The sequence below is a fragment of the Gekko japonicus genome, unplaced genomic scaffold (genome assembly GCF_001447785.1).
Source record: "Gekko japonicus isolate JY-2015 unplaced genomic scaffold, Gekko_japonicus_V1.1 scaffold808, whole genome shotgun sequence".
Classification (NCBI taxonomy): Eukaryota; Metazoa; Chordata; class Lepidosauria; order Squamata; family Gekkonidae; genus Gekko; species Gekko japonicus.
Genome location: NW_015173697.1, coordinates 758,170 through 779,733, shown reverse-complemented (window position 1 = coordinate 779,733; position 21,564 = coordinate 758,170). Strand labels below are relative to the sequence as shown.

The following is a 21,564-nucleotide window of genomic DNA, read 5'->3' as shown; positions in this document are numbered from 1 at the left end:
TGATAAATCTGGATTTTGACTAGATGGACCCAAATTCAAATTTGTGATCAACGATAAAGCGCAATGGGTGACAAACAGGGCCAGTCACTGGCTTGTTTCCAATGAGACATCTGTGAGCAAAGCGGGTCTTGTGATACAGGACTTTCCCAGCCATCCCTCTGTAGCCCGCCATGCCACCTGAAATGCTGCTTCAGGTATATGTGTTAGGTACAATGCAGGGGTCTGAAACAAGATGGGGGAATCAGGGGAAATTACCCCCTTCTCCATCATTAGGGAACTCCTTCCAACAGCAGAAAGCAGAAATTGGATACAAATCACTATTTCTTGGTCTAACCTGTCTCACAATACTACAGCACGAGTAGGGGGAGGCAACCCTGTGTAGGCTGTCCAGAAGGAATGGAAGGATAAAAATGTGGTATTAATTCAATATGTAGTTTGGAGGAAGGGAAGAGCTGACAGCTTGACAGTATAACTGCTTAAAATGAGACAGTGAAGATCGGTAGGGTGGGAAGAAGCCATAAATCAGAGAACGGACAATATAGAGCTTTTATTGGGCGATTAGGTACAAATGCCCTGACTTGGATAGCCCATTTTTGTCGGATCTCAGAAGCTAAGTATGGTTGGCCCTGGCTAAAATTTGGATGGGAGACCATCAAGGAGTACCAGGGTTGTGACACAGAGGTAGGCAATGGTAAACCACCTCTGAATGTCTGTTGCCTTGAAAATCCTACAGGGTCACCATAAGTCAGCTGTCACTTGACAGCAACAACAACACAGGTACAAATAGCGGGGATTCCATGCCTTGTGTATATGCATTTAGACATACACACAAAGATAACCTAAGAACTGATAATCTGACAGCACTAATGCTTAAAAATTATATGTATGCAGACTTCACTCAACAGGAAATGAACTCCAACACAACTTTATTTGGAGCTATAGATACTCAAAAGCAGGGAGGGGGAATGGGACAAGAAATTGTTCTGTGGCTGCCTGGTCCCAAGCCTCAACGGGGGGTGAAGCCAGCCTCAGTCATGCTGCAGGGTCTGCCAATGGAGGCACTAGAGACAATTTGGGGGCCATTCTTTATCCTGGTGGCAACTCTGTAGCTGGGGGGGGGGCTTTTAAGCTGCCACCAGCAGCATGAACAACTGAGCCTGGCCATCCATCCAACCAGCGGATGAGGGGACAGGTGAGGGTGTCAACTGCACTTGTGGCCTCTTTGCTTCCCATACACCTCCACTGTCTTGTGGGAGCTCAGAGATCAGGACACACCCTATGCAAGGCTTTGTCTGGGTTTCAAGAAGATCCAGAAGGAAGGATGGAGAGGAACTCCCAAGTACTCTTTATGCTGTGGAGGAGAGATCAAGCAGTAGAGGAGGAATAAGATATAGGAAATCCCTCACCTCTCTGAGTCTAAGGCCACCACCAGCCCCTCCCAAAGGTAGCCAGGCACTACAAGAGGGTGGAAGACCAATGGGCCAGCTGCTGGAAGCCTGGATCTTTACAGCAACATCACCCCAGTAAGGTCTCTGTTAAGAATGTCATATTAGATATTTTCTGGCACCATCACCCTTAATACAACACAAATGTTCACATGACTTGTCATGAAAGGGGCCCCATGTTCTTGAACAGGGGTCATTTCGTAGAAAAAGAGCTAGGGGAACTCATTAGCATAACTCATTAGCATATGCCACACCCCCTGACATCACCGGAAATGTGTCATAAGGCCACACGCCCCGCCCCCAATGGTCCCGGCCGCCACCACCGGCCTTGCAGCTCCACTACCGAGCCCCATGAGGGGCCCGGCGGTGGACCTGCAAGGCCGGTGGGAGTGCAAGGAAGCCCCGCAAAGGCCCTCCCTGGCCCCAGGCAGGCAGGGGTGGGGAGAGGCAGGGAGGAAGCAACTTACCCTCCCTCTTCTCCTACCTCCTCCTGGCTGAATGAGGGCCGGAAGCGGGGCGGCCGGAAGCGGGGGGCGGGGCTTCGTCATGTGCCCCGCCCCCAGTACCTCACCCGGGGGAACTGCATTCCCCTGTGTTCCCCCCCGAAATGACCTCTGTTCTTGAATGATTCCTTCACCTTTGAAATGTCTGTGAACACTCTACAAAGAGTTGCAGTGGAGTGTGTGGGGAGCAGCTTTGGCAGGGGGAAGAAGAATGAATATACTTGATCAGGGCTGCAGTTCCAGAGGAACTGCTCCATTTCCTCTTCACACACTGTTATAAATCACTTTTTACATGAAATTGAGCAAACTTCAGAGGACGGCAGAAGACAGGAAGGCCTAGCGTGATCTGGTCCATGGGGTCGCGAAGAGTCGGACTCGACTGTGCGACTGAACAACAACAACAATATAATTTAACTTTTGCATGATTCAGATTTATCAACTGTAGAAACAGTGTTTTGGATCCATGCTTTCTCCCTCTAGAACTGTGTATTTGTTTATGTTTGTACTTTTTTGTTTAAATAAAAGCTCAGCCTCCAGAAGGAGGGTTTGTAAGTTTCTGCCTTAATGAGTTGTTGGAATGGTTTAAGACAGTGTTTCTCAAACTGGGGTGTAAGGACCCCACTGGGTCATGAGGTACTGCTGGAGGTTTGTGATCCACTTCCAATCAAGGGGTGGGGTTGATTATAACTTGGCTCAGGGCCTTTTGAATAGTGGCCCTATAGAATCCACTCCTCTGAGACCTGACTCTGTAGGCCACAAACAGGCAATACAAAAGTGAAGCGTATCTGACATGGTTCTTTTTTTTTTTTTGCCCCCCCGTAGGGGATCTGACGTGGTTCTTATGGTACTGCTCTGAGGATAACAGAGGACAGAAGTGGTTGTGGAGGATTCACAGCTTGCCCCATATTTTGAAAAGAGGCAGTCTGGCCATCAGGGACTGCAGGTGGTCCATGAAAATTTTAAAATTAAAATCGGGGTCCTTTGGTGTCACTAAAGTTTGACAACTGCTGTTTCAACATATTCTGTTTATCTCCCTCTCGTGTCTGCTGCTTGTCTGCTTTAAAACTTATCCCACCACTCCTACTTTACATCTGTGCAGCGGACTTGCATTCTTACGCACAAGGTCTAGTTAATCCTTCACTTGGATTCAAGAGGGTCATGAGCTGATGGCATTCTACAGTTCTCTTCCGCTCTCCCCCAACCTCTTATACAGGAGAGGTTCAGTAAGTCATTCATTCTAAAATGGTACTATGTTATGAACTCACACTTTAACTAATTAGCCATGATACAATAAGTACAAACTTAATATTTTACACAGTGGAGTATTGGCAAAAAAACAACAACCCTCCCAAAAAACAACAACAAAAAAATACATCTCATGGCTCTTCATCTTCTGAAGATTAATATATGGAGGGTCAATAAGTCTGGGCACTTTTGCCATAAGACATCACTCATTCTTGCCACAGGGTCATGCCTCCACCTCCATCTTTATTCTGGACAGCTTTCCTTCTTGTACCTTCACTTCATAGCATGCCAGTTCATTCCCGCATTGCTTCCCTCCCGCTTGCCAAATCTTTGCTTCCGCATGATGCTGTGTCCATCTGTCTGAGGAGCCTTGGCTGCTGTTAGTTTCATACAACCGCTAGAGTTCAAAGCATCTCATTGTTCCTTAACCAATAGCCCCTCAGGCAAAAAGCATCCACCCACCAAACCTTTCTTTGTTATCTAATTAGGACTGACAAACTGCATATATGCCATTACCAAATTGCATAGATACTGAACTGGGCAGGTGTTGAAAGCAGCTAATTCTGAACTGGGTATATAACAGGACAGTGTTTGTACAGCTGAACAAAGCGTGTTACTGGACAAGCAAGAATCCATGCCAAAAACAACGGGGATTTAAGCATTCAAAGTCATTTCGGCGATACTTACCTGTGTTGTAGCAGTTGAAGTAGTGCTGCTCCTGGATCCCCACATCTGTTGGAACTGTACACGGATTTCAGCAAATGTCTCAATGATGACAGCGATAAACACGTTCTGCAAAAGAATTACAGATCTTTAAAAGCAATGGCTCACTCTGAAACACGACAGGTAGAACAGAGTAGAGACACAAAAGGAGTCCAGTGTAGCCTGATTTATATTCTGAGTAGCTTTGCCAGAACCATTTCTACAGTACCTTAACAAGCCAAGCAAGGAAGAAAATTAAGGTGATGAAATAGAAGTAGGAACGCCATCGTGGGAAGCTATCAATCGCTCGGTACATCAGGAAGACCCAGCCTTCTTGAGAAGCTGCTTCATAAACCGTAAAAATGCTGGTACCTGTAAATGGAAGAATCAAATAAATATTTGGTGCAAACAAAAGAAGAAGAATTTTCGAGACCCTCAGTCATTTATTTAATTTTCCCATAATACACGCCCACCACAAACAGAGACAGCACAGATTTTTCATGTCTTATTTTTAGGATTAGGTTTCTATCATTGCAACAGTACACTATGCAATACAGTACACTATGCAATATTCATATATATATATATTCATATATATATGAATTATATAAGTGATTCAAAAGTCTTAAGGCTGCATACAAGGAGGAGTTATCACTGAGTAAACCTGCAAAGGCTTATAGCCAGGCTTTCTTTGTGTAATTTCAGTGGCATTTCAGCTTGGCCCTTTAAAAAACAAAAAAAGTACAGATATCAAGTGTATCCTGTCACTCATAGGCACTTAAATGCAATCTGCAATTAAGCTAAAAGCAGCCATTACACCTTAGAGCACACTTGCCCGTGTTGTACCACCCTCTGAAAGAAACAAAGAAGAGCCCTCCTTTTGATCTCAACAGAATTTCTTCAAAAATCTTGTTTAAAACATGTCTGATTACATAGGCTGTCATAACATTTAAAGAATTCAACAGAAAGAAAAGGCTGTATGGAGAAATACACATATAAAATCAGTAATGTATCTGCATACTTGATGTGTGTTCTGTTACTGCACTTGCTTCTCTAATGGTCTAGTCTTATAAGCTACTTGAATATTGATTTGCTGAAACCAGATCGTTATGGCAGCTATGCTAGTGTAGTATCATGGCTGTGTTTTGAAGAATTTAGGCTGCTCGTCCAGCATTGCAGTATGGCCCGTTGTGGTTATTTGACAGCCACACTCTCACAGATACAAAGAGGTATCAGAATGTTGCATGGGGCAAAACCAGAAGGGCATGATTGGGGCAAAGGTAACCCTACACCCCACCCCAAAGGCTCCGCACTTTCACGGAACCATCACAAAAGCACACATGTAAGATTCGTATCCCAATTCTCCTACAAGGAGCTCAGCGTGCCGCACTCTACAGTTATCTCATTGTACCTATTATAATGGGAACTTAGAAAGATCCTACCAGGTTCTCCCAAGGAACCAATCCCAGCTGCTTGTGAAGGAAATTAACATGTTTTATTTACATATAAAACCACTTGGACCTAGAAGCCCTCCCTGCAAAACCTCCAGCAACTACAACACAGCTTCTTCTGCCCAGACAACACCAGGAGGCAGATAGCCTCTCTTCCAAACAATAACTCTAACTGTATCATTCTTTGACTCTTTACTGTAGTATCCTCCCAATATCCCTGTGAGGTCCTGTTCATACGAGGGGTTTTGGTCCGGGAGCGAGACAGAACGGGGACGCAGCAAATGTGCACGATCTCACAGCAACATCTGGGAATCGTTGCCTACCCGTCTCCGATCCGTCTCTCCCGGCCGAAAACCCGCACCAAAAAGAACCACCTAACCTAGTGGTGCTTCTGATTGAAGCGCCGCAAGCCGGCCCGTCGGATCGCCGGCGCGTCTTTGCGCTGGCTCATCCCCGGCTCCTAGCCGAACTGCGCATGCTCCGACATGCGCAGTTCGGCAGGCTCCCCGTCTGAACTGTGTTTTCTCCCCGGCATCTGATCGTGCCGGGGAGAAAAGGCGCCGCGGCCCAGGGGATTGTGGGATCCCGCCGCGGCGTCTCAACTTTGGTGCGGTTTTTAAAAGCCGCGCTTTGAGCGACTTATCCCCTGCCGTGTGGCAGGGGCCTGAGGCAGATAAGTTTAAGAAGGGCCTGCTTACAACCGCACTGTGAGCATCATGACTGCTCATGGATTTGGACATAGATCTCTTCCATACAAGTTTCACACCCTTTTGAGCTTCACAATAAAATACATTCTACAAAATCACAGCAATTATGCCCTAAAGGTGAAGCATGCCACCCAGTTTAAACTGACTCATGGCAACCTCAAGGAAGTACTTCTTCACCCAAAGAGTGATTCACACATGGAATTCACTGCCACAGGAGGTGGTGGCGGCTACAAGAATGGACGGCTTCAAAAGGGAATTAGATACGCATATGGAGCAGAGGTCCATCAGTGGCTATTAGCCACAAGGTATAGATAGGGACTCTGGGGCAAGTGATGCTCTGTCTTCTTGGTGCTTGGGGGGGGGTCAACAGTGAGAGGGCTTCTAATGTCCTGGCCCCACTGGTGGCCCTCCTGATGGCACCTGGTATTTCTGGCCATTGTGTGACACAGAGTGTTGGACTGGATGGGCCTTTGGCCTGATCCAACATTGGCGTCTCTTATGTTCTTATGTTGTGTTCTTAACCTCACCTCGTGGGGCTTTCAAGGCAAGAGATGAGCAGAGGTGGCTTGCCATTTCCTTCCTCTGCATAGCAGCCCCAGTCTTCCTTGGTGGTCTCCCATTCAAGTACCCATCCTACTAAGCTTCCAAGCTCTGATGAGATCAGGCTGATATGGGCTATTAGGGCTGCTACGATTACACCCTAGCACTTGTAAAACAGTTTCCGTCAGTAAAGAAGCATACAGCATGGTAGAAGGGATCAATTCCACTTGCCTTGACACTTGCGCCCATTTATGAAATTGGGATGGATGTGATACCACCCTGTGATTGAAACTGACCATCCATGATGGCTCTGTGACTTCCACAGGAATATTCACTTCTCCCATTTTTTCAAATGCATTTAAGAATTACACTGTTTGGCTTGTATAGGCTGTGGTCACACGGAGCATTAGCCACGCTGCATAGACGGAAGAGAGGCGGACTTTCCGGGCAAGATCTCACCACAACATCTGGGGAGCGTAGAGCTCCCGTGGCTCACCCGAAGCTTCCCGCCGAAGCCGCACAGTAAAAAACTAGTACCTCCGAGGTACTAGTTTCTGGGAACTGCGCGGCAAGAGCGGGTGCCTGATCGTGTCCCTGCCGACTCCCGTGGCATCCGGCGCCCGCCAGGTTGTCCCCCCCCATGCCTCTGGAAGCACCTGGCGGGTTCCCCCCCCCTCCCCTCCCCGTGAGCGGCCCAGGACCCTGCCCGGAGTGGGCTGTGCACGGTCCTCCCAGAGGCGGCGGCTCCATCCCCTTTCCATCGGCCGGATGCTCTTTGTGGAGGTGCGGACACTCGTGTGATCAGCACCTCCACCCTAACCACGGGACCTCGCCGGTACGTCTGATCCCGCATCTGTGCGGTATTGTGCCCCGGGGCAAACAGCCACGCTTCCCCCCCGCATTTTCCTGCCCGTGTGGCCACAGCCCTAGTTTCTTTTCTCCACTCCTTTCAAAATGAAAAGAAGAAAGCTAACATTCTAAGCTCTTGCATTTTGCCTGCAAGAAAACCTTATTTAAAAAATGAAAAAAATTGTAATCAAAAAGCACATCTGGATTCATTGTGTAAACTCTTCAGAGTATACCAGGATGCTGACATGTAGAAACCATATTTCTCTCTTTCTGTCCTACTGGCTGCATTTCTTTAAAAATACATTTTAATTCATTCCCTCCCCCCTTTTTCCTCCAAAAAAATAGGTAATGTCATTCCTCCCTCTCCCGGGGTAATGGATTGTTAAAATTTACAGACTTTTTCAAAAGCCCTAAATTGCCATTTGGGGTATGAACTAAGAGTTCTGATTGGTGGTGTGTTAACATGCGGTCGTAATTGCATAGGTTTGTGACAGAATAAAAACTTTTGCAACCGTAAGCAAAGAGAATATTCTAATACTCTTGAAAACATTTTGTTTAATGCTGACATTTGGAAAACCATATCTCCATTTAAAAAACAAAAACAGATGCTATTATGTTTCCAAAATCTGCAACTTGGACCTTGCCTATCTTTACTCTCAAGGTATCCGTACATTTACTTAAAGAACCTACCTGACTCAAGATTAAAAGTAGGGGGAAAAAACCCTGGAAAATGTCTATTGTAAAGGTGAAATTTGCTCATAATGATACCTATCTATTGCAAGCTGTCCATCAGCTCTATCTTTGTATCCCGGAGAAGAGATTTAAAAAGCACTCCCACAACCCATCATATTGTATGAAAGTAATTAAATATGGGAGGTTTTATTTCTGGATATGTAGGCAGACTTTGAAGCTTGAAGGTTTTAATTACTCTTAATTATGGTGTCAAAGAAATCACTGGGGATTTTTACTGAGCCCTGCAATCCTCCTCCTCCTCCTCCAAGATGAAGTTCAGCAGCTGTTACAGTCATCAAAAAAAAAAAAAAAAGCCCAAATGCAAAATTGGGGAGATTGGATACACACAGACACACAATACAGAATCTTGCCAATTCTGCCATTTATTTCCTCTCCCCAAAGCCAACTATAATCATACATTATTGCTACAGAACATCCAGCAGGGTTGCCAACTTTTGTATTGGCCCTTCCTTTTGTTCCTTTATAGCAGAAGCTACATAGCAGATGCTTCTCCCATCCATTTATCTCCATAATGGCAAGAGCTCTGCCTGCTAGTCAGCTGATGTTCAGTGCACCGGAAGCCAACAGAAAAGTTAGAAAACTCATTCCTCCACACTTAACGCAGCTATTGTGTATCTGTAAACACTTGTGAACACACACCTAGAAGCTTGGACTGGCAGGAGCTCTCAAGCATTGGTACATGGTTATTTTAGGATGCACATCTCTTATTCACACATTATGAGTTTGCTGTGAAAAGCACAGAACTTGAAGTAAAATGAGTGTACCCATGGCAACTACAACTGCTGTGTAAAGCATCATTCAGACCTCTTAGTACATAAAGTGTACATTGTCCTTGTCTTTACTCATCCACCATACGGACAAACCCAAGAAACAAGTTTTGCTAAGAGGCAGTTGTTTCCTCCTCAGCAAAGTTCACAGGTTTTCTTCATCAAATTTTCAATAGGCATACGAATTTACCATTTGGGAATTAAATCTCCCTCCAGATTTATGGTCGTTATCAGCTATGGTTACATCCTGAAAACACTAAAAATAACACACAAAATGGATAGTACGATCCTCACTTCACTACTAATAAACCACCAAGCAGATTATTTTGATTGTCTTTCATTTGGAGATGACCAGCACCAGACACAGACTGTACATGTTTGTGAAAAAGGTCGCATAATTCATTGTGGCTAGAAAGTAGCCTGTCTTCAGTATACACTTTAATGCAGATAAGAACATAAGACGAGCCCTTCTGGATCAGACCCATGGGGCCACCTAGACCAGCATCCTGTGTTCAAAAGTGGCCAGCCAGAGGATTCTCAGAAGCTTGCAGCATGAACTAACAGCCTTTTCCTGGCCTCACATCAACAAGTATTTAGAGCTATCATGTCTCCAAAGATGGAAGCTCCATTAAACAAGGATGACTAATAGCCATTGATGGGCTATCTTCCACCATGGTGTAGTGGGTAAGAGTGGTGGACTCTAATCTAGAGATCTGGGTTTGATTCCCCCACTCCTCCACATGAGGCCTGCTGGGTGAACTTGGGCCATTTACAGTTCTCTCAGAACCCTCTCAGCCCCACCTACCTCACAAGGTGCCTGTTGTGGAGAGAGGAAGGAAAGGAGATTGTAAGCCTCTTTGAGACTCCTTAAGGTAGAGACAAGTGGGGTATAAAAACCAACTCTTCTTCTATGAATGTATTTAATTCCTTTTTAAAAGCCATCTAGGCTGGTTGCCACCACCACATCCTGTGACAACCAATGTTGTAAGATTTTTTAAAATTTATTTAAAACATTTTATGTCACCTGTTCACCCAAATTGCCAAATATGGCAAACATCAAAACATTTCAACATTTAAAATATCAGAGACATCAAGATGGCATTTAAAATAAAGTATATATAGGCTGCGGTCACAGGAGCAGTAGCCACGCTACTGCGACGGAAGATAGGCGGATTTTCCGGGCACGATCTCATTGCCACATCTGGGAAGCATAGAGCTCCCGTGGTGAACCTGAGGCTTCCCTCCAAAGATGCGTGGTTAAAAACTAGTACCTCAGAGGTACTAGTTTCCGGAAACCGCGGGGAAAGGGCGGGCGTCTGATCGCGTTTCCGGTGGCATGTGGCGCTCGCCCATGCCCCATTGCGGAAAGGTTTTTTTCCCTAAGTCTCCAGGGATGCGCACAAGCACCCAACGGGGCATGCACATACTTCAGGTAAAAAACAACAACAACAAGCCCGTTTGCCATGCCGCGCCGCTTCTTTGGCACGTCGTGTGATCAGCACCTCCCCCCAACCACAGGACCTCGACGGGACCGCGAGGGGACGCCTGATCGCGCAGTCGCACGTTATTTTGCTGAGGGGCAAACAGCCACGCCTCCCCCCGCAATATCCAGCCCGTGTGACTGGGGCCATAAAACATTTAAATAATTCCATCAAACACATCAAACACACCAACACGTATTACAATACAAACAGTGAAGAGGACTAATAAGAGTCAGAGAGGGAACACCAAACCAAAAAAAAGCTCCACCCACTGGTAGAAGACAACAGCATAGGGAGACCAACAAATCTCCTTGAAGGGGGAGTTCCAACATTTCAGCGCGATAACCAATAAAGCCCTTTCTTGGGGTACCACCTATCTAAACTCAGCAGGGCCCCTGAACATGACTAGAGTGGACAGATAAGTTCATATGGGAATAGGTGGTCTTTCAGGTATGCTGACCTCAACTGTACAGGGCTTTAAAGGTCCTTGAATTGGGCCTTTAATTATGCCATGTGAAGATACACAGGAACATTAAATACTCCTGTGCTGGAACTGAAAAAACTGGGAAGCTATTTGAACCTATTTGTTGTCTAAAACAGATCCTTAGAATCATAGAATGTTAAGAGTTGGAAGGGACCTTGCAGGTCATCTAGTCCAACCCCCTGCACTCTGCAGGAGCATAGCTGAAAGATAGCCCTACATACCTACAACATACCCGAAAGTCATCCAGCCTCCGCTTAAAAACGTCCAGCGAAGGGGCATCCACCACCTCCCTTCTTCCTCCTCCTCCTATTTTTTTTTCTACACCAAGGAAAATATCCTTCTATTGAATGCTGCCCCTTAGTGAACATTTCTTATGAGCCCTCCCACTCTTTAAGATCTGAAGAAGAGACCTACTTCAAATTGCATCTCAGGTCAATGCCCGTTTGACATCCACCAGGGACAGGAGGGCTTTTCCAGTGTTTGACTAATGTCATAGAACTTGCTTCCTCTAAAAGTGCGTGTTGCTACTTAACTTGCCTCTTTTTGTAGGTGGTGATCAAAAAATCCACACAATGGGACCATGTAAGGAGAATGTCTCAGCAAACCTATGGGAAACCACAGGTTTGCAGAAAAACCCCTAAACAATAACAAATAATTGAAAAGGTTACGCATCCCCAATGGAGAATGCTGACCATGTCTTGGAAAACCTATCAAGGTAATGGTTGGAATTCAACCCTGGCACCATGAGTAGGAGAAAGGCAGAAGCAGTCTAGGTAATGGGAGGGAAGGGAAAACTTTGGGGTCCATGCAGTAAAGAAAGGTACAGAAAAATGGGACATAAATAAAACTCTGACCCCTGCCTGAGACTTTCAGTTTACATTGGTTCCACACTCATACATACATTTTCTGAGGGTAATTCTACCAATAGCGTGGAACTTTAATTTTATTTACCATCATGTATGGAGGTATCTTGGGCAGGGGGGAGTACCTAGAATTTGGATGAGAGACCTCCAAGGAATACCAGGGTCATGACGCAGAGGCAAGTAATGGCAAACCACCTCTGAATGTCTCTTGTCTTGAAAACCCTATGAGGTCGTCATAAGTCAGCTGTGACTTGACGTTACTTTCCACCACCACAAAACCTTGACAAAAAGACAAGGAACAACATATCGAATCAGTGTGGACGCAGGGTGACCACTTATATTTATTAAGTTACTTCAGTTATAGTCTACATTATAGCTCAAAAGCAAAACCAAAAACCAAAAATTGGGACTGGTAGTTTCTTGAAATTATGCTTACTGACTTGGTTATTACCAATCGAAAAAAAAGAAACTGTGAGGTAACTGCGCTAGAAAATATTTAAATAACAATCACAAAATTTATACAAAAATGTGTACAAAAAATCTACATATATAAATGCACAAGGCAATTAAAAATGGTGTGACGATGGTCTCCGGAATCTTCTATCGTTTCGATACTATTCTTCTTCCGAAAGTGGATGAAAGCAGCGACTCTTGGTCTGTCATTTCAACAAGTAGGTATCAAAAATTTCATTAATATTCACCGATGTATCATAACTTAGTTGCAAGAAATTCTCTGAAAGAATGTTCCTAGGGAGACCAACATTCCGGAGACCATCATCACACCATTTTCAATTGCCTTGTGCATTTATATATGTAGATTTTTTGTACACATTTTTGTATAAATTTTGTGATTGTTATTTAAATATTTTCTAGCGCAGTTTCCTCACAGTTTCTTCTTTTTTTGGTTATTACCAATGACAGATGGTTTTGAGGTCCAGGGCAGGTTCTAGATGCAGTGCTGGAACAAACATAGAGACAGAAACAGAGTAACACAGGCCTTTTGATTTCCAGTTTGATTTGGAAAATCCATTGATCTCCACCTGATCTACCTGCTAGCCAGGACTAGCCCTGCTATCAGCAGCAAAAAATAAAATAAAAATGTTTCAATATGACAGAAGAGTTTATCCTTGATCAGTGTTGGACACTGCAGACCTAGACCATAACAGCACTGCTACGTGCTACTGACACTATGCCTATACAAACCAGTGCCTATGACATTACCCATTTAAGTGAAGCCTTGATTGTTTGTACAAATAAGTCAGCCTCTTGGGCATGATGAATATCTGCTGACAAAGACATGAGACAACCACTGAAAAGGCCCCTACCAGTTGTAGAAGACAATTTTAAAAAATCTGATCAAGGTGGCATCTGTAACAAAGAGTGAATATGAGATCTTCAAGACAAGAGAAATAATATATCGAAGCAGACATTCTCACCAAGTAACACATAAGGGTTCTCAGAAATAGGCAGTATAGAGTATATTTATCTACTGTAAAAACAATTGCAGATTTGTGCTCACTTGGCAGGAAAGCACAAACAGCGGGACATTTTTATGAAAAGGACATTCAGTGACCACCTTTGCATAAACAGAAGGGATGTGACTTTCTCAATAGAAACTCACAAGTTGGAAACACAAGTCTCAAGAGGGATGTCGGAGCAAATGATTTCACATGGTTTCTTCCAGTAAGAAAAATTAGTATATTAAAAGAGGAAAACTCCACTTGTCTTCATGATAATTAGAGAAGGCAGAAGTAGAAAGTGAAATACATTTATGTCATGTGCACAAATTGATCAAGTATAGCATGAAAACTTTTTCTTTTGCAAAAAAGAGAAAAAGAACAAAATCCAGATGGTCCCTCATGCTAGATTTCCTTACGATAACAAAGATCTGTCCCCTTTGGATGTGTTCATTCACACTCTGTAGTAAAGTGAGATTGGCATTTAACCAAGTAACTACCAGGAATAGAAAAATAGAGTTGATGGACACATGGGAAGGGATGGAACACAGAGGAACTGCTCACAATTGGCAATTTGTGGCGTCAAAGCGAACCATTTATATAACAGATTAATCACCAAAGCATGTGGTTAATTTGCTATCCACCACTCTTACTTCCATTACTCTTTCTATTTATTGGGGTTATTCGACAACGTATTACACATGATCCTTGAAGTCTTTCCCACAACTGACATTTACTGTATTTTAGTCTGAGTCTGAGTAATGACAACATACGGAGGAAGAGTAGCACTATCTACAGACTGAGGAAGGATTACTGGCTGAGAGCACCAAGTCACCACAGCTCTTTATCTATCACTCACCCTTACTTCACCTTCACTGTACGGAAAGAGCTCTCGTTCCTTTCTTTCCTTTCTAGAAGCACACAAGGTAACCTTGGGGACAATGGCTGTTTTGACATTTATATACTGACAGTTACTTAATTTCCTTCTGGAGTAAGGGCACGGTGACTTCCTCTCTTGCCAGAGATTTAAGCCGTTTCCTATTTTGCAGACTAGACAAACAGGGTCCGAAGTTTCTGAGGCATTTAAGTGAATCAGTGTGCATGCATGTGGGAGGGCATAACTGAAGCCTACCAAGTAATATCAGAAAGGCTTTTAAAGACTAGGCATGGTGCAAAAGAAAACAGGCAGCCTTTTCAACTACCTACTACCTGTCAATATCAGAAATGCAGGCTTGACAGTAAGCACAAGAGCAGAGTATACAAAATCAGCTTTGCATCAGGCGTGAAAGGCCTCATTCAAAGTCACTATGCCCCTGTAGTCTTCCAATTTTATATTAGCAACTACCCTGTTTCCCCGAAAATAAGACCTACCCCAAAAATAAGCCCTAGCAGGATTTCTATGCATTTGTGATATAAGCCCTAGTGTGTCTTCTTGAGAAAAAATAAATATAAGACAATGTCTTATTTTCAGGGAAGCACGGTAGCAGCAAAGCCTGTTGCAAAAGGAAGGAAACGAGCTCTAGAAGCAGGTTTCTCTGGGGCCGCACACAGGGGCCCCACGACCACGCCGCGTTCTCCCCCCTCCCCAGAGCCCGTGGTGGAGGGACGATGGAACGGGCCACAACTGCCTCACTGCCCGGCCACCCCCAGTGGCTTCCCACCCACCTGCATGGGCCACCAGCCTGGCAGCCCAGGCAACCTCGTTGAGTTGTGCGTCGGAGGTGCCTGAGTTCGGTGAAGCGGTGCTCAGGCCTGTGCACATACCACATGTCGGCATCGCCCTCGTCCGTGGCAGGCTTGTCTTCCATGGAGCTGCCCGCTCTCCATCAGGCCCCCCGCCACACTGCTTTCTCCCCTCTCCCCATGTGGAGGGGCGATGGAATGGGCCGCCATTGCCTCTCCCACCCGCCTGTGCAGCCCACCACCCCGACAGCCCAGGCAGGCTTGTCAAGTTGTGCGGTGGAAGTGGCAGAGGTTAGTGAAGCAGCACTCGGGCCCGTGCACCTAGTCCATGTTGGCCTTGCCCTCCTCTGTGGCAGGCTCATCTTCCATGGAACCGGCCACCGTCCCTCAGCCTCATGAGCCTCTGGTCCATCCCCTTCGCTGGCTCCCTCCAGACTGAGGGTGAGACGCTGGCCGCCGGCTCTGTGGGCAGGACCAAGGCAACACAACGACGCAATGCAGCCAGGGGATTGGCAGACCTTGAGAGTGGCAGCTGAGGGAGCCAAAGGCTGTGGGAGCATGTGGAGCGTTCACACCAAAATAGAATTATATATAAGGAGTGATTATTAGAGTTGCACATGTGGACTGCTCATAATATAAAAACATTTCCCATGCAAGGATCAATGGGTAGCCCAAGGGGTCACCAATGCTGGGCTGCTGCCAGGGCCCCGGGCCCCCAGAAAAGCCCTCTGCTGACCTCTGAAACCAACCTTTGTGAAGCAGTACACTGCAGAACTCCTGCTAACCATCTTTCTCCAGGCAGTTGCAATGGCTGCAGGATTGGGCCCCCGAAGTGATTATGTCCCCCTTGCTCCACTCCCTCCCTCCCAGAGTGTATGCATACAAGTGAGCTGGGTGGAAAACAGAGTTGCACTTACCTGTACCTGTTATTCATCAGTTACTTCTGTACAGACACACATTGGGACTGCAGTTGTGTAGGCCTGCCATGGACATTTTCTTTCTAGCTTTGAAACTCCAAAGTGGGGGTGTTCTGCCTCTTTTAGAGCCAGCACATGTGTGTGATTCCTGCCCAATGCATCACGTGCTCTGACAGCAGGTGCCCCCTTCTGTCAGTTCCCACTAAGCTGCCATAAGCCCCCTTCCATGGCACAACAGGCCCTGTGAGAGCTCATTGTGGGGCAGGAGGGAGGGAATGTGTGTCCGCACAGAAGACGTCGATGAATAACATTTACAGGTAAGCGCAACTCTGTTTTCATATTCTGTCTTCTAGTGCAGCCCCACATTGGGACCATTAGCAAGCTACTTAGCAGAGTAGGAGAAGTGAGTTTCTCCCTGGAACAGAGCTTGCAGAATGGCTCTGCCCACATCTGTCTCCTTCCTTGCCTGAGCATAATGTCTCACAAATGTGTCTTCTGTTAACCAAGTTGCCACTTTGCAGATGTCCAGAAGGGGAACTTGTTGGTGGAAGGCGGAAGATGACACTTGTGCTCAAGTTGAGTGTGCTTTAATATAGGGGGACACGCTTTGTAGCAGGAACGAATGCAAGCCACCACCCATCTGGACACAGATTGAGCAGAGGAAACTTTGCCCTTTTTGGGACCCCAATAACAAATAAACAGTGCTTCATCGTTACAAAATGACTGGGTTCTTTCTAAATAATGGAGGAGAGCCCTCCTAACATCAAGGGCATGCAGTGCTTTTTCTGCTTGTGAACTCGGAATGGGGAAGAATACTGGTAGCACGAATTCTTGTGCTATGTGGAACCTGAACACTACCTTAGGGAGGAAATCTAGGCTCGGATGCAACACCACCTGTTCACTGAATACTTTAAGAAAAGGCAGATCAACTTTAAGAGCTGCCAATTTGCTGACTCTCCTGGCTGAGGTAATAGCCACTAAAAATGCTACCTTTCTAGAGAGTAAGGCTAAAAGAGCAGGAGGCTAAGGACTCAAAAGGATGTTTCATCAGGCTAGCTGATACTAAGGGTAATGACCATTGCGGAATAATACGGGGTGTAGGGGGAAAGACATTTGACAACCCCTTTAAAAAGCGTTGAGCCAATCTGTGTGCAAAAACCATAGTGCCCTGCACCTCCTCATGAAATGCAGCAATAGCCGCCCGATGAGTTTTCACCGAGGAAACTGCTAAACCTGCCTGTACTAATGACAACAAATGAGCAGGTAAAAGGGCATTCCGCTCTAGCAGAGACCCAGGACTCATATTGAGTCCATTTCCTGCCATAAGAGTACCTGAATGACGGTTTACGGGCTTGCAGTAGGATATCTAGAACTCCTTGGGAGAAGGAGCACCCTAAGGTCAGATCCTCCATGCCATCAAATGGAGCCTTGTTACATCGTGATGCAGTAATGGACCATGCATCAGCAGATCTGAGGCGGGGGGGACGGTATGTAGTATCCCATTAGGTATCCCATTAAGCGTAGCAGCTCTGAGAACCAGATCTGGTGAGGCCAGAATGCAGCCATTAGGATACCATCCATTCAATTGGCTAGCATTTTCCCTATAACCTTGCTCAGCAGAGGGAAGGTAGGAAACGCGTAGACCAAGGGATCTGGAATGCATCACCCAGAGAAGTCAGATCGCTGCCCACCATGGAACAGAACTCTGCCTTTTTTTAAAAATTCAGCTGTGGCAAACAAGTCTACCTTGGGATACCCCCAAGTGTTGGAGATCACTCTGATGTATCTGTCCTGTATGGACCATTTGTAATTAGTCTGGTAATCCCTGCTCAGGTTGTCTGCCTCTGTATTTAAGGATCCTGCTATATGGAGGGCTCTTGGGAGGGCACCAATACTCAGAGCTGCTTCCCACACTGCTATGGCTTCTAGGCAAAGCCTCTGGGAACCTGTGCCTCCCTGCTTGATGAAATAGAGCATGGCTGCAGTGTTGTCCATTTGGATCAGCATATTCTTGTCCTTGAGCATATCTGAGAAGGAGGTAAGGGCGAATCTTACCGCACAAAGTTCCAGTATATTAATATGGGGAGCTGTCTGCATCAAAAGCCATCGCTTCTGTCCTGAAAGACCCTGACAATGGGCACCCCAAACTGATAAGGAAGCGTCCATGGTCAGAGTGACTTGGGGAACCCAGAAACTGAACTGGATCCCCGTAAACAAATTAGAGTCTTCTAACCACCAATGTCGAGACCTGACCACCCTCCTAGGTATTGAAAAATGTCTGCGGCAGGTCTGTGCAAGTGCAGTCCCAAAGTGGGAGTGCACCAGAAGATGGAGGGTGAATTTTTGTTTGTTACTTGTTTGGAACTGCCTTGTCTAGTTTTAATCATCATTTGGAGACTGGAACTCTCAGTTATGCCCATATCTCTTGAAATTCAGAATCTTTCTGTTCCTAATAGGTAGCAAACAGGTCTTACATGTAGAATTCCTCGATGTAACTAGGAAAAAAAGAAGGCTTCCCACAATCACCTTTACATTTATGGCACCTTTTAGTCTATTAATCAGTAAAGGAGAAACACATACAGGTATTATTCTTCAGTTCATCTCCCTGTATCCCACTTCAAGTTGCTAACAAAACTGAAATGACTGACTTACCTTCTTTTCTAAGCATTTAATGCATTCGTTAACAATCCTGTCCAAAGCAAGGGGATGACAGCAGGGCCAACGGAAGCCATTTGGCCACCCAAAATGCCCTTCCTTCAGTATCATCCTAGGGAGGCCCAGGGTGGCAGCAGCTCTAATGGTGTGGATTTGGGGAGGAGGGACCACAGAGACCGCAGCCCTTTTGGGATACACACTGCCCTTGTGTCATCCACGATGAGCCTCACAGACGGCACTTCTGCCCTGGAGCCAAGTAGAGCGGAGCAGAATCCAGAACAAGTTCCAGGAGCAGTGGCTCTGCTGCATAAGCCTGGACCCAAGTGGCGGCTACATTAGTGTTCCCAACACCACCTCAGTAAACTCCAATGGATTAGGGGGGCAGTTTCTGGGGAGGACATGACATCACTTCCAGGAGATGCTCTAGGCTACCTCCACAGTCTCTATGGTCCTTACCAAAGAACATCCCTACAGCATCCCTGTGAGAGGGCTGTTGCCACCACCACCCCACTTGTCCATTCCTCAGGGGCTGGGGGAAATTGGGGCTGGCAGTTCCCCTTGGAACTCCATGATCGATGCCAGCCACACCTGTTGCCTCCTCTTATGTTGCTGTCCTCCACTGATTTGGTGCCCTAGACAACTGCTCAGGTGGTTGGCATCAGATTGCCAACTACCACACGACTGTCTAGTAGGCATGAGGAAGAAGACTTATAGGGTTTAAAGCAGATGAGGAGTAAACAGCAAAGGGATGCGTAACCTCTTCCTCTTCTCACTGCTTTTTTTTCTCCACAACCTTTCCTTCCTTCCATATTTTCCTTGGCATAAGGTCTAAGCCTCACAAAAGCCCAAAGCTGGAGAAATACATTAGAAGAGTTTCAGGAGCAAATGCAGCAGGAAACTGTGTCTCAAAACTGCACCTCGTCTCTCTTTGCTGTACAACTGAGGGGCAGGACCCACGTTTTAAGGCATAACTCATACGGACATATCAACTAGATCGCCTGTAACTGGTTCTAGCCACTTCTTCTCTATTCCCTGTATACTAACGTTAAATCTGTGGATTGCAAGAATGACAATGGCAAGAAATCTCACACTGTTGCAATAGAAGGATTGAAAAGATGAGATGGTATTTAGGTTCTGCAAACAGATAATAGCACCAGCTGAGGGAACCTCGGTTCATTTTCATTTAAAGCCTGATTGCTTAGCAAGTATGACACAAAATAAGAATCGTGTGACAGTGAATAGATCAAATTAATCTGGAAGTACAGACAACACATTTTTTGCTATGCCACATGTGTTAATAGCCTTTATCTTTTCATAATTGCAAGAAATGAATGTGTGCAGTGATTACCGTCCCTGTTTTGCAGCCACAGAGTTGAGTCAGAGACAGGATGACTTGCTCAAGGCTACCCACTGAGTGTACGTGGAGGTTGAACCCAAATCACAGAGAGTCAAATCCAATTTTCTGGACTACAAGACTCTGAGTGAACCAGGTGGTAACAAACAATCATCTCTGTTAGGTTTCATTCCATCAACCCAGTCATTCATACAATGGTGGAGGAGTGTTACAGTGAGACAGGGCTACTTTTCTGAATGCTATTTGTTTTTATATCTATCTGGTATATCTAATATTGACAGGTGGATTCTTGTGCAGATTAAAATATCTGCCAGGGGGCACATTCAAGATATATTTTCTGCAAATTTAGAGTAATCCGCAAGTTTGCAGACAGTTATATATATGGGATTAACACAGATGCACACCCCAACACACAGAGACAGGATACCCTGCAACATCTACACAGGCAGAGATCTGTTGACTGGGCAGGGATAGGTGAGGAACCAAACAGGCAACTGAGCGGGTTTGGGAGTGGGAGGGGGGAACGGGAGGAACAATGTGGGTTGGGAAGGAAAATATGTAACTTGGAGGGTTCAGGAGGGAAGCAACCAGGCGATTAAGGTAGAGCAAGAGGAATGGAAAGCCGGGTCCAGTGTGTGGGGTGCGTGGGATTTCTCTACTCGTGAGTCTTCCCATGTTCCCCTCTTGTATGTGGTGTATATATATACTTATAATTATGCCAAGTTGAGTAATTGATTATTCTGCATTGTTGCATAATTGTGCATTGTGGATAACTGCATTGTTCAGATCGCTCGAAGGATACTTATGCCTCATTTAGAGTGAAACCAGGTTGGGTAACTATGCATTTGTCGTGCTCCACAGGAAAAGTAGGCAGTGCAGCTGCTGCTGCACATCAGAGTTGCTCTCTGCCTTGCCAGGCCTCCATTCAAGGCTTGCATTTTAATGAGGACACATGCAAGTTTCTAATTTTTATTCCTATTGCAATATATATTTTAAAAAGAGATCCAGTTGCTCACACCCCTCTCTCCCTCCCACCTACGTTAAGCCTCAACTACCAAGAGAAATCAGAATTGTTGTCAAAACATCTGTTATTTTTTTTGGGGGGGAATCCCAAACGCAGAGCTGTCCTCTGTTTTGAAAGCAATAAATGGGTTAATCTTCAAGATGCAATGAGATTTTTCACTATTTTGGCTACAGCAGACAAATGGGGTTTCCTCCCTGGAATTTCATCACCACACTTTCCTTTCGAACTTCCCAGGTGCCACTAGGTGGCGATCATGCACTTAGTATATGCTGGAGACTGTGACGGCACCTAAACAAACAGATCGGGATTCGCTGTGACTTTTCTACTGTTTTTGGACTGATGGTCCAGACTCCGTTTATGCCTTGCAAAAAAAGATTCAAGCTTATGAAGTTCATTCCACAAGCAAGTTGTTGAATCACTGTCAAGCCTGTCGCATTCTTAACCCTACGGCACACGGGAAAACAAATGATGCAGAGTGAAACGTTACAAATAAATTCCAAAGCAGAGAATTTCCTCTAGGCTTTAAATAACATGGCCTTTAAGAAATGGCTCAGATCCTTCTTTAAGGGTGGAACAAAGAATCCACTCAATCACCATCATTCTGAAAGACATTGGTGCTTATGGGGGTACTGACAGACAGGGAACTAGAATTATTCAGAACCAGAGAAGTCAGCCAGGCCTGCT

The 21,564-nt window shown here is 45.5% G+C and overlaps 1 protein-coding gene across 1 annotated transcript in view; it reads right to left on the bottom strand.

The window, feature by feature from the left end:
- The window catches only part of LOC107120486 (sodium leak channel non-selective protein-like), a gene marked incomplete at its 3' end in the record, with an annotated part of 128,571 nt that overhangs the window by 3,161 nt on the left and 103,846 nt on the right, over positions 1-21,564 (bottom strand). Inside the window, exons 7-8 of the mRNA XM_015423196.1 lie at positions 4,125-4,267; positions 3,881-3,985 (exon numbers count right to left, since the gene is read on the bottom strand). Coding sequence (XP_015278682.1) covers positions 3,881-3,985; positions 4,125-4,267 — 248 coding nt within the window. The remainder of the gene's footprint in view (positions 1-3,880; positions 3,986-4,124; positions 4,268-21,564) is intronic.